General features: G+C 36.7%; 1 protein-coding gene across 4 annotated transcripts in view; it reads left to right on the forward strand.

The window, feature by feature from the left end:
- Positions 1–13233, forward strand: part of KLHL13 (kelch-like family member 13) — a 220059-nt gene that overhangs the window by 113320 nt on the left and 93506 nt on the right. The window contains exons 1-2 of one of the 4 annotated variants that reach the window (XM_011948702.1): positions 11252–11425; positions 13125–13190. The exons of the other annotated variants lie outside the window; for them this stretch is intronic. Coding sequence (XP_011804092.1) covers positions 11385–11425; positions 13125–13190 — 107 coding nt within the window. The 5' untranslated portion in view covers positions 11252–11384. Of the gene's footprint in view, positions 1–11251; positions 11426–13124; positions 13191–13233 lie in introns of those variants that run through there. 4 annotated transcript variants of the gene reach the window in all.

Raw genomic sequence — 13233 nt, forward strand, 5'->3', positions numbered from 1 at the left:
TTAGATATTACTGAAGTTAAGACTATGCAGGTAACAATACCTCACCCAGACCAAGTGAATTACTGGTGCAGTGTTCAGGCATGCCCAAGAATGTATTGCTGCATTCTTTTCATAGATGCAGCAACACTCTATTCCCAGAAAATAGTAGTATTTAAATATACAAAGTATTTATAACATACATAATTGTGAATTGGAATTAGTTCTGTGCTCTTTTTTTGTTTTGTTGTTGAGGCCAGCGTGGATCAGTGGATAAAAATTGAATTTTTAAAATGTAAAGGTGCAGACTGTGAGGGAAATCTTATTGGGGAAGATTTTGATGAAGTTAGTCATGTATCTTTAGACAAACTTGAAGACCAAATTTAGCAAATTGTCTGAAACGTCTGCTACTGTTACAGAAGAACCAACTGCAAAGAAAACAACTATCACACAAATTTGATGAAAGTATTTGAAATTTATATTTTCTTAAGTATGATGAGAACGAACCTCTTTCCTTGTATGTCAATGTGTAGAGACACACAATCTGGTGTGAAACCTGTCAATCCTGTGCTTTTTTGAAACACAAAGTGTGCTATACAAAATCTGAGAGGTTCCTTAAAAAGGTGAACATAGAGTTATCATATGACTGAGAAATTCAGAAACACCTAGGTGTATATCCCCCCAAATTAAAAACTAATACTCAAACAAATGTGCACCCATGTTCAGGGAGGGACTATTCACAATACCCAAAGGTGGAAAGAGCTCAAATGCCCATTAACTGATGGATGGGTAAATAAATTGTGGTATGTACATATAATGGAATACTCAACCATATACTATATTAGAAGTACTGATATACATAGTGGATGAGCCTCCAAAATATTATGTTAGTGAAAGGAGGCCAAGCACAAATGATTAGATACTATATGATTCAATTTTTGTGAAATACTAAAATAGATAAATCCATAGTGACAGAATGCAGATGCCAGGGGCTAGGGGCAGGGAGGAGAGGATGGGGAGCAACTGCTTAATGGGTATGAGTTTTATTTTGGGATTGATGAAAATGTTTTGCAACAAGATAGAAGGGGGTGGTTGCACAACATTCTAAATGCACTGAATGCCACTAAGTTGTTTACTTGATAGGTGCAGCAAACCACCATGGCACATGTATACCTATGTAACAAACCTGCACATTCTGCACATGTATCCTGGAACTTAAAGTACAATAAAAAATAAAAAAAAAATCACTACTTTTATCTTATGTGGATTTCACCTCAGTATGGGGAAAAAAAAAAAAAAAAAACTTACCCAGTAGTGTGGTATGTGTGACATTTTATGGGGAATAGGATGATGTTAAGTTGTGCATATGCATTTCTTATTATTACAGGAGTTAGGTATCTATTTTTACAGTTCCCTTCTCTTTATGAGAAATTATTAGTTTTCTGTGTTCTGTAATAAGTTTTCCTTTAAAGATAAATGTAAGTTTTAAAGAAAAAATAAGAAAGATGGTACTGATATGGCAAATGAAGTCAATTCACAAATGAATGAAAAATGGCAGCTTCAAAGAGACATTTTGTTTTATATTCAAGCCAATTAATTTTAATTTTTATTATTTTATTATTATAATTATTGTTGTTTTAGAGACAGAGTCTTGCTCTGTTGCCCAGGCTGGAGTGCAGTGGCACCATCATAGCTCATTGCAGCCTTGAACTCTATGACTCAAGTGATCCTCCCACCTCAGCCTCACTCACAGGTGTGTACCACTACTCCTTGCTTTTATTTATTTATTTATTTTTAAATTTTTATACAGACGAAGTCCCACTATGTTGTCCAGGCTAGTCTTGAACTCTTTCCACTTCAGCTTCCCAAAGTGTTGGGATTACAGGTGTGAGCCTCTGTGCCTGGCCAATTTTTAGTGACAACATATTGGACACTAGTTGCTGTTTATCAAAGTTGAACAAGATGTGACTTTTGCCTTAGGAAAAACTTTCAAACTAAAGGTGATAAGCCAAATCTATAAATAATTCAAGGAAGAAGCTGAATGTGCCCAGTGAGACTGGAACAGAGGACAAACAGACTGAGGCCAAGACCAGGTACCTGTTTGGTTTGATTACCAGTACCATTTAAGAAAATGCTAGAATAGGCTGCTGGGTGTAGTGGCTCTTGCCTGTCATCCCAGCACTTTGGGAAACTGAGGATGGGGGATTGCTTGAGACCTGGAGTTCAAGACCAGCCTGGGCAACATAGCGAGACCTCATCTCTAAAAAAGTAAAAAATTAGTGGGCATTGTGGCAAGCACCTGTAGTTTCAGCTACTCAGAAGACTAAGGTGGGAGGATCACTTTAGCCCAGGAGTTCGAGGCTGCAGTCAGCTATACTCATACTACTGCACTCCAGCCTGGGTGACAGAACAAGACCCTGTTACTAAAAATGGGAAGGAAGGAAAGGAAGAAGGAAAGAAGGAAGAAGGGGAGGGAGGAAGGAAGATGCTAGGATATATGGGAAGAAATTAAATAAACTCTATGTACAAGTGCAAACAAAACCCCAACTTAATATTGGCATGGGTGGTTGATGGAAAGATGGGAGTTGGTGGGAAACCATTTTAGAGCAAAATTTGCTTTTAAAATTAGAAACAGGGAGCAAAATTACTCAATAAATGCAACAGGCCGGGCGTGGTGGCTCACTCCTGTAATCCCAGCACTTTGGGAGGCCGAGGTGAGTGGATCACCTGAGGTCGGGAGTTCGAGACCAGCCTGACCAACATGAAGAAACCCCGTCTCTACTACAAATAAAAATTAGCCGGGCATGGTGGCACATGCTTGTAATCCCAGCTACTCAGGAGGCTGAGGCAGGAGAATTCTTTGAACCCAGAAGTCAGAGGTTGCAGTGAGCTGAGATCATGCCATCACACTCCAGCCTGGGCAACAAGAGCGAAACTCCATCTCAAACAAAACAAAACAAAACAAAACAAAACAAAACAAAACAGATAATGTAATCAAGTTTCATATACTGTGGTCTCTTTTGCCTCTACCTTTTTCTCTCTCAGTAACTTGACAGTCCTCTGGGCTTCCTCTCTCCCTAACAATCTCACATTTAAAGGTAGAATAGTAGAGGGCTTGAGAATGTTTGCTCTGGAGCTAGACTGCTGCCTGGGTTCAAATTCCAGTTCCAATATTTACACACTGTGTAACCTTAGTCATGTCACTTGATTTTTCTATGTGTTTGTTTTCTCTTCTGTAAAACGTGGATGTTGATAGTAACTGCATTTAAGGCTTTGGTAAGGATTAAATAAGTTAAATGATTAAATGGGGTAAGCATTTATAACACTGCTTGGCACATGGTATGTGATCAAACAAATGTTAGCCATTATCATCATCTCCAGTCAGTAAATCCTGTCAATTTTATCTCCTAAAAATCTTTTTGAATGTCACCCACTACCACTGCCTTAGTTTAAGATCTTATGTTGTCACAATTTCAATTGTGCCTTAACTAGTCTTGCACCCTCACTCTCACCCTCTCTCCTAACCATCCCCTCTGTCTCACTTGACTGCCTGACATACTCTTGCTTATTCTGAAATACTCAGTTCAGATGTCACCTCTGTGAAACTTTCCCTGATCCTCTGTGCTACTCCACTTAGGGCTCTCCATGTGCACTTACATCCTTTGGAACATATCTCATTTATAGCACAGCTTATATAGTACTGTGACTGTACCTGATGTTCCCTGGGTTGTGTCCACCTTGACGGTGGGAAACTGGGTTTACTTAGGTTTGAATGTCCACCCTAAACACAGCCCCTGGTATAAAGTAGATGCTTATTAAGTGCTTGGGTGGATTATTGAATGGCCTCTGCCTGTAGAAAGCTAGTTTACAGTCTTCATTTGGGAAGCTAAGTTGAACACACCTACGGATGAGTAACTATGAACATTGTGTAGTAAGTGCTGCAAGAGTTTAGAAAGAAAAGGGCATTTGGTGAGTGCTGGGGTAATCAAATTCGACTTCAAAAAGGTGGAGCTTGATTTAGAACTTAAGAATAGGCAGAACTTGTGTGAACAGAGAGGCAACCACAATCTACTACGCAAAAGGGATGTTTTATGAGTTGAATGGGTGGTGACAGAAAAAAAAGAAGAAAAAACAGCCTTAGCAAAACAGAGAAGAGACCAGTCTAATTAGGATGTGTATGTGTGTGTTGATGGGGGGAAGGTATATGTTGAAAAATACAAGTAAATCATAACCTATAAACAGGATGTGTTCTAAAGATGTATTTACAAATCATTTGTTTGGACATGACACATAATATACATCATTTCCAGCTAGCTCAAAATATTGTATTTAACCTACTTAATAGTGAACTATCCCAGGGACAGTGCTCCAGAGCCTGGGAACAGAGAATCAGGAAAGGTGTGATGGATTCTGGGCTAGAAGACAGAGTAATAGAGCAAATTGAGATTTGTTGTTCTCCTATGACCCTTTCTGCCTATGAACCTTTTTTTTTTTTTAACATCTCAGTTTCTCTAAGAGAAAGTTTCTGTATCCCTCAAGGCACCCCATGCTGCTAACTTCCTTGAAACAGAACCCCACCCAAAGTTGCTAGGGCTCTAAAAGGCTGTCTCTCACCTCCAGCCTGCCTCATTCCCTCAGGGCAACAGCTCTTTGCTATTTGAAGAAACTTGACTAAACTCATTCACACCAATGTGTGAATAACTGATAGCCACCTCATCCTGGCAGCTGTACTTATTACAATTTTAACAGCCTTCTTGTTAGCTCAAATGAACCTGTAATTGCTGGAATTTCTGGCACTGGTACAGAGCAAACAATGTGGGAGGGGGGCGAGGGTTACAGAGAGAGAGAGAAAGACAGAGAGAGAGAGAGAGAGAGAGAGAGAGAGAGAGGAGAAGATATTTTGAGACAGGGAAAGCTTTGGCCAAGAGCTTTGCCTAATTTTCCTTTCTTCTCCACCTCCCTCCCCCAGATTGTTCTCATGTATTCCTCACAGATTTACTATAGGCTGCATGTTGTTTATTACTATTATTTTTTAAGAATAACTTCTGTAGCGTTCTGGGTATGGTGGTACTGTGTTTTTTAGTTGTATGCAAATCTGGGATTACCTTTAATGGGAAATAGGGTTGAATAGATAAGATGGGGCTGGGAGTTGAGGGGACCTTGAAAGTGGAGTCTACAAATACATCCATAGAAATAAGTAGTCATGGAAAGTTTTTGAATAAAAGCTTAAGATGATGAAACCAATAAAGGAGGCATAATGAATTCTAAATTTTGAATTAGAAATGATGGAGTATTATGTTTACTTTTGGCTTGGGATTGGTTTATTCAGAATTGTATTTCTGGTTACCATTTTTCATGGTTCATCTTTAATTGTTAGTGTCTCTCTCCCTGGCTGACTGTTCTCTGTGGCTCCTGACCCAGTCTTCCTTCAGGATTAATGCTCCCAGAAGCTTTTATGACTTTTGTATTCCCAACTAGCACATAAGGGCTTATACATTATGTTTCTGTGTCCCAAAATTCAAGTCTAATGTTAGCAAAACCCAACTCTCATTTATAAGACTTTTTTTTTAAACTTTTAAATGAAAATTTCCAGCCTTTCCAAACATACCCCCAAAACACACTGGAGATAGTGGTTAATCTGCATCAGTTAGCCCTCAGAGCTGCAGGAACCTCCACACCCACTCCCTAACCTATGCATGTTAAACCATGTTGTAGATAAGCTCTTCCCTTTGGGGAACCCCATTGTCTTTTATTCTTTATATTGTTCATTATGTAAATATTCTTGCTATTTCTCCTCCACCAGTCTACATAAAGGAGAAGCCAGAAAATGGGGTGAGAAAGGGATTTGAGACACTTCCTTAAGCCTAAATTGTAATTCTCTCATTGGAACAGGATTCATAGATCTTTAATCAAATATGTATATTTTTCTCTATTTTGAACATTAAAAGGGCTTGTTAGCATTGGGCCGTCTTGTGTATCATTTGTATATTTTGCTCTTGACTGCTCAGCATACCATTTACATTACCAGGTATTGGTGATGTGCAGTGACTTGCTTGGTTGAATTTGCTATTTCATTTTTTGCTCCATGTAGTGGAGCAGTGATTGTCAAAATTGAATTTTGTGGTTTACTCTTTCATCATCACTTGTTGCAACAGTAATTTAATAGGATTTAACAGTCCAAAGAATATAGTTTTTGTCCTTTTCATTTACCAGTCCACAAAATGACTGCTTTTAGGAGATGTTGTTTCATTTTTCAATATTCCCTGGCCTAGGTGGTGACAAACTAATAAAATGCATTCCTTTGCCTTACCAATCCTATCTTGACTTAGAAAACTGATTACTGACATTTCCCTTCCTTATGGTAGCTAAGTGTTTTCCTTACTCAGTTCAGTTCAGCAGTCACCTATTGATCTATTCACACCCCCATCCTCATTCATCTATCATAAAGTTCTTATATACCTACTATGCTGGGCACCCTGCCAGGCACACATAGGGTCTTTTATGCAAACATCAAAGGGAGCCATTTAGGTATACTATGTGCAAATTGTAACATTTTATTTTTTCTTATGATTCAAATCTTAGTTTTGGAAGGAAAAGGCCCTTTAATGATTTCTTATTTAATTATCATCAGAAAAGTGTGGTTAGGCATGGAGGAGGGAAGAACCTACCTCTGCTGGCTTGATTTCACCAAAATCACCTCCTATAATTGGGTTACTATGTGACAGGCACTGAGTTAGGTATAATACAAACATAAGGAAGGCCCAACCTCAGTTGTCAGAAACTTATTATCTAGGGAGACAGAGAAGCAGTTTTAACCCAAAGAGACAGGAGCTATAGTATTCAAAGTACCACAGGAGGATAGCAAACCCATTACCTGAATCTTCTAAGGGGTGTGAGGGATAGTTTCACTGAGGGAGGTTTGCTTGAACACTTAAGCATGACTAGAAGTTTGCTTGACAGAGTAGAAGGGCAGGGAATTCCAAGTGGAATCAGATGTAAAGCAACTGAGGCATGAAGGAGTATGACATGTTTGAAATGTATACCAAGAAATTGCTAATTGACAGACGAAAGGGAGCTCTGTGTAATTGGCATTGGGAAGGTATTTCTGGCACAGATATAGGTTGATCATTTATGTAACTTTTGTCATATAGCTGTTCTGTAGCTTCCATTAACTATTACTTACTTCTCCCCTCCTCCAGACATTTATTTTCGTATGTGAAGACCTTTTTTTTTGGAGGGGAGGTGTTTAGGAGTCATATTTGTAGTTTCCCCCCTAAAATAAATATTAATATAAATATTAATGCAATACAGAGGTGACTAATAAACACCAAATTAGGTATCAGGAGACCTGGCTTATTGTTTTCCACTTCTCTCAGCGGCTATGTCACTTGAGCCAAGTCATTTAACAGCTCTGTTTCTTCATGAGTAAAATGGGAATATTAACGCCTGCATTGCCTGCCTCAGGATCAGGTTGAAAATGAAAATGAAACTCTTAAAAATAAAGAGGCATAGTAAACTCTTTTACTTGAAATTCTGCTGGCTGAGGTTAAACTGACATTTAAAGAAAGTAAAATACTTTGTGGAGTATCTGGATAGGAAAATTAGGTTGGAAAATAATTCTTACTTCCTCATTAACCCTCTACGTCTGCCCTTTAGTCTTTGAAATGTCATTTAGCTTATTTCTATGTTTCCAAACTAACATGATAAAAATTTTAAACTTCCTAATGTTCTGGCATGTATATCTTGGCCCTTTCAAATTCTCAATGTAACTATTAAATAGCAATTGATTTAAGATTTAGGTGAGTAAAATATAAGTTGGTATATTTCATAGTCAATCTTGAATAATTCATACCCATTAAGTAGTTTGAATTACTAATGAGTTACTGTCTATCATTTATGGTTCCATATGGTGGTAGGACACGAGTTTTATTCCATTTTAGAAATGTATAAGAGGGTTCTGATTCATTCAATTAGAATTGGGAGGTTATGAGACTTTGGCCTTCTGCCTTCTTTGCCATTTTTCCTAATTCAGTGACAATGCAGGCAGCAGTTATTAGTAGCAGAAAATGACATTTCCATTCATTTTATTTCCTTTGACCCCCATCTCCCACATTAGATTGAGTGGTAATCTACTGAAATCTGATAAATCACTTGAAATATGAACTTCTAGACTATAGGAGTATGAGCAATTGCTCCCAATATAAATACCCCTGGCTAACCCTTCTTTAGATCAGTGGTTCTCAAAATCTATCACTATGGATATTTCAGCAGGACAGAAAATTCTGTAAACCACTTAAGTCATCCTGCTCTGACCCATCTTACATACATCAGAAGAAAGGGAAAGAGTACTGCTGTGGATGAGATAACACAATGGTATTTTAAATGGAATGTAACTGAATTATTTATACTAGACTAGTATTGACCCTGTCATCATAATCACTAATATTATATGACACTTGTGGACTTCCAAGAGGTAGTTACCCCTCCCCGCCTTTCTGCCTTTGCAACTTAGAGATGAACCAGTTATGTGAATTTGGATAAAACACCTATTCTAGTCAAAATATAATATAAAATGGTTGTTGAGATTTTTCTACCAGGCCCTAAGGAAATAATCTGTCAATTTGTCTGTTTTTCACAAAACTAAATGAAGAAATGATCTGGCTTATTTTCTCTTTGTTTTGAAATCTGTGGTGCCTTTGATACCCAGTTTAAAAACATTCTTCTGAAGATACTATTGATTAAATCATTTTAATGTCCCCCAAGTACTGCCCGTTTTTGAAGATTATTGGAAAATGTGGCACATTCACCAACTCACATTCTCCTCTTATTCTGTACTTGCTTTTTTTTCCTTATAAGTTAGTGGAAAGACAACTGGTCAGTTTTTTCACTCAATAAAAACGAAGGAAGGCGTAGACAGCTTTTATCTGGGAATTCTTTAAGTCATTGAGAGAATATTTTTAAGTGTTAACTACTTTTTGAAATTGTTGGCAGAATCTTTTAATCTGTTTTAACATAAAATGGTTGCCTAAGATGGAAAGATTTTGTCTACATAAAAGAAAGCACCATGGTTTTTGCATCATTGCATAAATCTAAGAGATTGTGCATAAATAAAAACGATGAGACAAAGCTAAATGTTAAGTGCCAAAATCAACGAAAGCTTGCGTACTTACTGGGTATTTGACACTGAGCATAATGGAATGTGGTTCCACAGAGAGAGAATACTAAATATTTACACTCAAGGACGTGTTTCTCTGATAGTTTCTTATCCTAATCTCCTGGCTAACATTATTAACCCTTTTTGAAACACCCCTTTCTTACACTTGGATTTCCCCCTATTGAAACTCACCCTTGGAGATTCTAAACCTTCTATACCCAAGCACCTACACTCACCCAGTCATCTCTTTTCGAGATCTTCATGAATTCTTTGTTTATTATATGGATATTTAGGTGAATTATCTTGGTTTACTATGAGTAGTAAAGCACAATCACAATTTCTGTCCACTTACAGCTCTATTTTTCCAAAGGTCACAGCTCCATCATTCAGCTCTTCTGTTGGTATCCCTTTCTCATTGATTCCTTGGAATTTTTGAACCAGGGCTGTGAGGTATACAGTCAGCAATGTTGCATGGTAATTTAGAGCTGCTGCCCAATACAGGTCCATCTCTCTTCACAATTCCTTTTCAGGCTCAGAGTGGTGAAGGAAGTTACTAAGATTAGTGTGCACTATGAAGTCTGGGAGGTGGGCTTTCAGGGACCTGCTTACTTACCCTGAGGCTCTGACCTTTGCCTTAGTGTGATTTTCTCACCATCCTCTTTTATTTTGTGGGCAAAGGATCAAAAAGATTTCTTCAACATTGAGTGCTAAACTTTAGCAAGAATGCATGGTTTCTGGTCCCTGTGATGAAATAATATTTTTAAAACCATAGACTCAAATTGCCGTGGAAGGTATCACGGAAACAAATGGAATTTGAGCTGGATCTGGAAGAATGCGTTGAGTTCAGGAAAGTGGAGTGGGGAAGAGATTTCATGCAAGAGGGACCTCTGGAGCAAAGATGAGAAATAACAAGGAAAGCTTTTGAGATAGAGACCTGAAAGTTGGTGTTATGATTTACTACAGTAAACTAGAAGAGTAGGCTGGCCGGTTTGTACTGAGTTCTTATTGCTAGGCTTAGTTACTTGATTAATTATTTGATTGATCTACTCATTCAACAGATTGTTTCTCATAGCCCACAGGATAAAATCCAAACTTGTTTTCTGGCATGCATGGTCTTCTGTAATGTGGTTTCTGCATCCCTTAAAATATACTCTACTCAACACTATGTACCCACTTTTCAGTAATATTGAATTCTTTCCAGTCATATCGAAGAACTTGCTGATCCCTCCAACATGTTGTCCTCCTTCACATGTTTCTTTCTTTGCACAGGCTATTTCTTCTAGAGTTTACTTGATGTATGCTTCATTCTTCAGCCTCAGTTGCAACGGAATTTTTGTTATTCCTCTGCTGCTGTAGAATGCTAGGCTTGTATCACTAAAGCTTCTACACCATATTTTGTGTCGTCAGAATACATGCCTGCTTCCCTCACTCAGCTTATGAGCTTCCTGAGGGCCAGGGATTGTGTCTGGTTCACCTTTATATCCACACCACCCAACACAGTACCTAACATGTAGCCAATTCAATAAATACATACTGAAAAATATTCAGTGATCATTTACTTTACATCACGTGTAGTTTTATTTTTAAAAAGTGATCTAGATGGAATGGGGTTGACAGATTGAAGATGGGCAATGCAGGGAGATGAGTTATATGTATTTTTTGAAGTAGCTCATTTGTTTAAAAAAAATAGGGGGTAGATTCCTGGGAGATTGATAAAGAAAAAAAGATAGGACTTGATGACTGGCAACTATGGGCAAGAGAGAGGTAAGAATTAAAGATAATAAAAAATTAAGATAATATAACAAATAGCAGGATAGTGACCCTTAAAAAAGTAAGGTTACTTTCAGGTAAATATTTTTTTTTCTAAGTCAGACTTCCTGGTGTTAGTATTTGTCTCATTCCACCTTTGCTCCAAAGATGAACACTTTGTTCCTGTTCAGCTTACCGGAACTAAGCTCAAGATATGTGTGCTTCTCATTTTCATATCTGGCCAGCAGTTTAGATATGAAATATAAATAGTTCAACTACACTGACTACAATTTCCTATCAAGGGAAGGTATGCAGTACATAGGTTTTTTTGTTTTTTTAAATATATAAAGCCTGTTTCTGCTTTTGGGAGCTACAACTGAAGTGTTATACCAGGCAGATGCACTGGGGTGCGCTACTATGTAGCAGAGCCTAGCTGTGCATCACAGCTCTTAACTTTAAAACTCCAGAGAATTTGATGAGAGAGGGATCCACAAGAACATGACAAATGATGAGAGTTCAAACCTTAAGAGAAAAATGGGCTTATTGGTAAGAGACCTTTCTTTTCCTTTATTTACTGCTGTTACTTGTTCATTAAAATAGCAAGCCTGTTATTTCCATATGTGGCTGTGAAGCGATATACAAAAATCAATTTTAGATGTATTGTAGAATTCAGGAGACATATTGGTAACCATGCAAAAATCATAGGAAGCATGTACAAAGCTTGATTTTGAATAATATTTCTAAGGGAATTTTATTTTACTTCAGACTGTGTTGTAGATTTATTTATATAGCTTAAATGTAATGCAGGTAAGAAATATCTCTATATACATATATTTAAAAAGTTAAAATAAAGAATAGTGACTTATGTAGAAATACATAATTTCACTCAGTTGCCAGAAGGTGGCATACCAGATTTTTTTAAATGCACAAGGAAAAGGAATAATATTAATAGGGATATAAAATAAGCTGTATTTAAAGACAATTTGATGCATTTTTAAGCAAAGAAATAATATAATTGTTATTTTTTGGTAAGGCTTAATTGTAAAACATGACAGATATGAATTTGACCTATTACAGCTTTTTGTCATTCAACAATAATGTTTATGTGTATAGCATTTTAAAAGTATACTTTCAAATAGTACTGTCATTAAGGAGATGCTGTTTTGAATTTATCATTCCAAAAAAGAAATAAAATATTTTCCACTTACCTTTCTTCATAGGAAGTCATTAGATTTAGTATCACATTTTGGATAAGGTCTTTGTCAAGGTCTTTCTAAAGATATTATTAAACTATGACTTTGATATAGTTATGGATTTAATAATGCAATAGTGCTTGTGAGATGACCCAGAAAAAATCAAGACAGTTTATTTTGAAAAAAACGTGAGATAAGACTAATGCTTACTTTCTATATGCTGATAACAACATAAATGAAATAAATGGAAATAAGTGAAATTTTTATTAGAGCTCATCAAACATCTGCCAGCATACTTTAATTTTTAAAGAGAGTTGACTGTCAACAGCCTATACTGCAGTGCTTCTGTAGTAGTCTCTATTTTTAAAACTGGATTCCTGAGGCAGCACCAGAAGTATGTCTATCCGATGCTGATTTTTGTATTAGCCCAAAAGAGCTAGATATATGATAGAACTTAACAAAAACCACATCTTCTGGTTAGGAGACAGTATATCTATTTATATGTTTTTATTAATTGCAAGCAGTATGAAAATAAAAAAAAAATTGGTAGTAAATGAACCTAGAAGAACATTAGCCATCTGTTCTCTGAAAGCTTGTAATATGTGTCATTTGCTTTCAGGGTTTTATGGCAAAGCAGTATATCAGCAAATAATTGACCTTTAGGCTTAAAAAGCTACAAAATGACAAATTATTCCAAGAGGCGAGTATATATTTACTGGAGAAGTGTCTCCTTGTGTCCTAATTTGGCTAGTTTAGTATTTTAGATCTACTGCCAATAATTGTTATACTTAATGCCAATCTTTATTCCAGACTTTCTGAGACATTAAGAAAGCTTCTAAAAACAAATAGAATGTTTTGGCTTTCTAGTTAAGGGTTTTTAAAAGTTAATTTACATAGTTTAAAATTGTTCTGTGTGGTTTTAGCTGTTCAGGATTTATAAATATGGTTTATTAATTTACAGGTAAAATGCTGTCGGAGTATGCTTTGAAAAATTTGAACTAAATATAATAAAACCACAATTAACCAGGTTTCTTTTTGCAATCCACTTTCAGGAGACGGAGGCAATTGTCATTAAAACAAGCCGATTTCAAGGATATATTCAAAAAATCGACTTCAGGGTATGTCCAGGGGTCTGCATTTTTCCTCACCTTTTTTTTTTTT

This window comes from Colobus angolensis, unplaced genomic scaffold, assembly GCF_000951035.1.
Source record: "Colobus angolensis palliatus isolate OR3802 unplaced genomic scaffold, Cang.pa_1.0 Scaffold282, whole genome shotgun sequence".
Classification (NCBI taxonomy): domain Eukaryota; kingdom Metazoa; phylum Chordata; class Mammalia; order Primates; family Cercopithecidae; genus Colobus; species Colobus angolensis.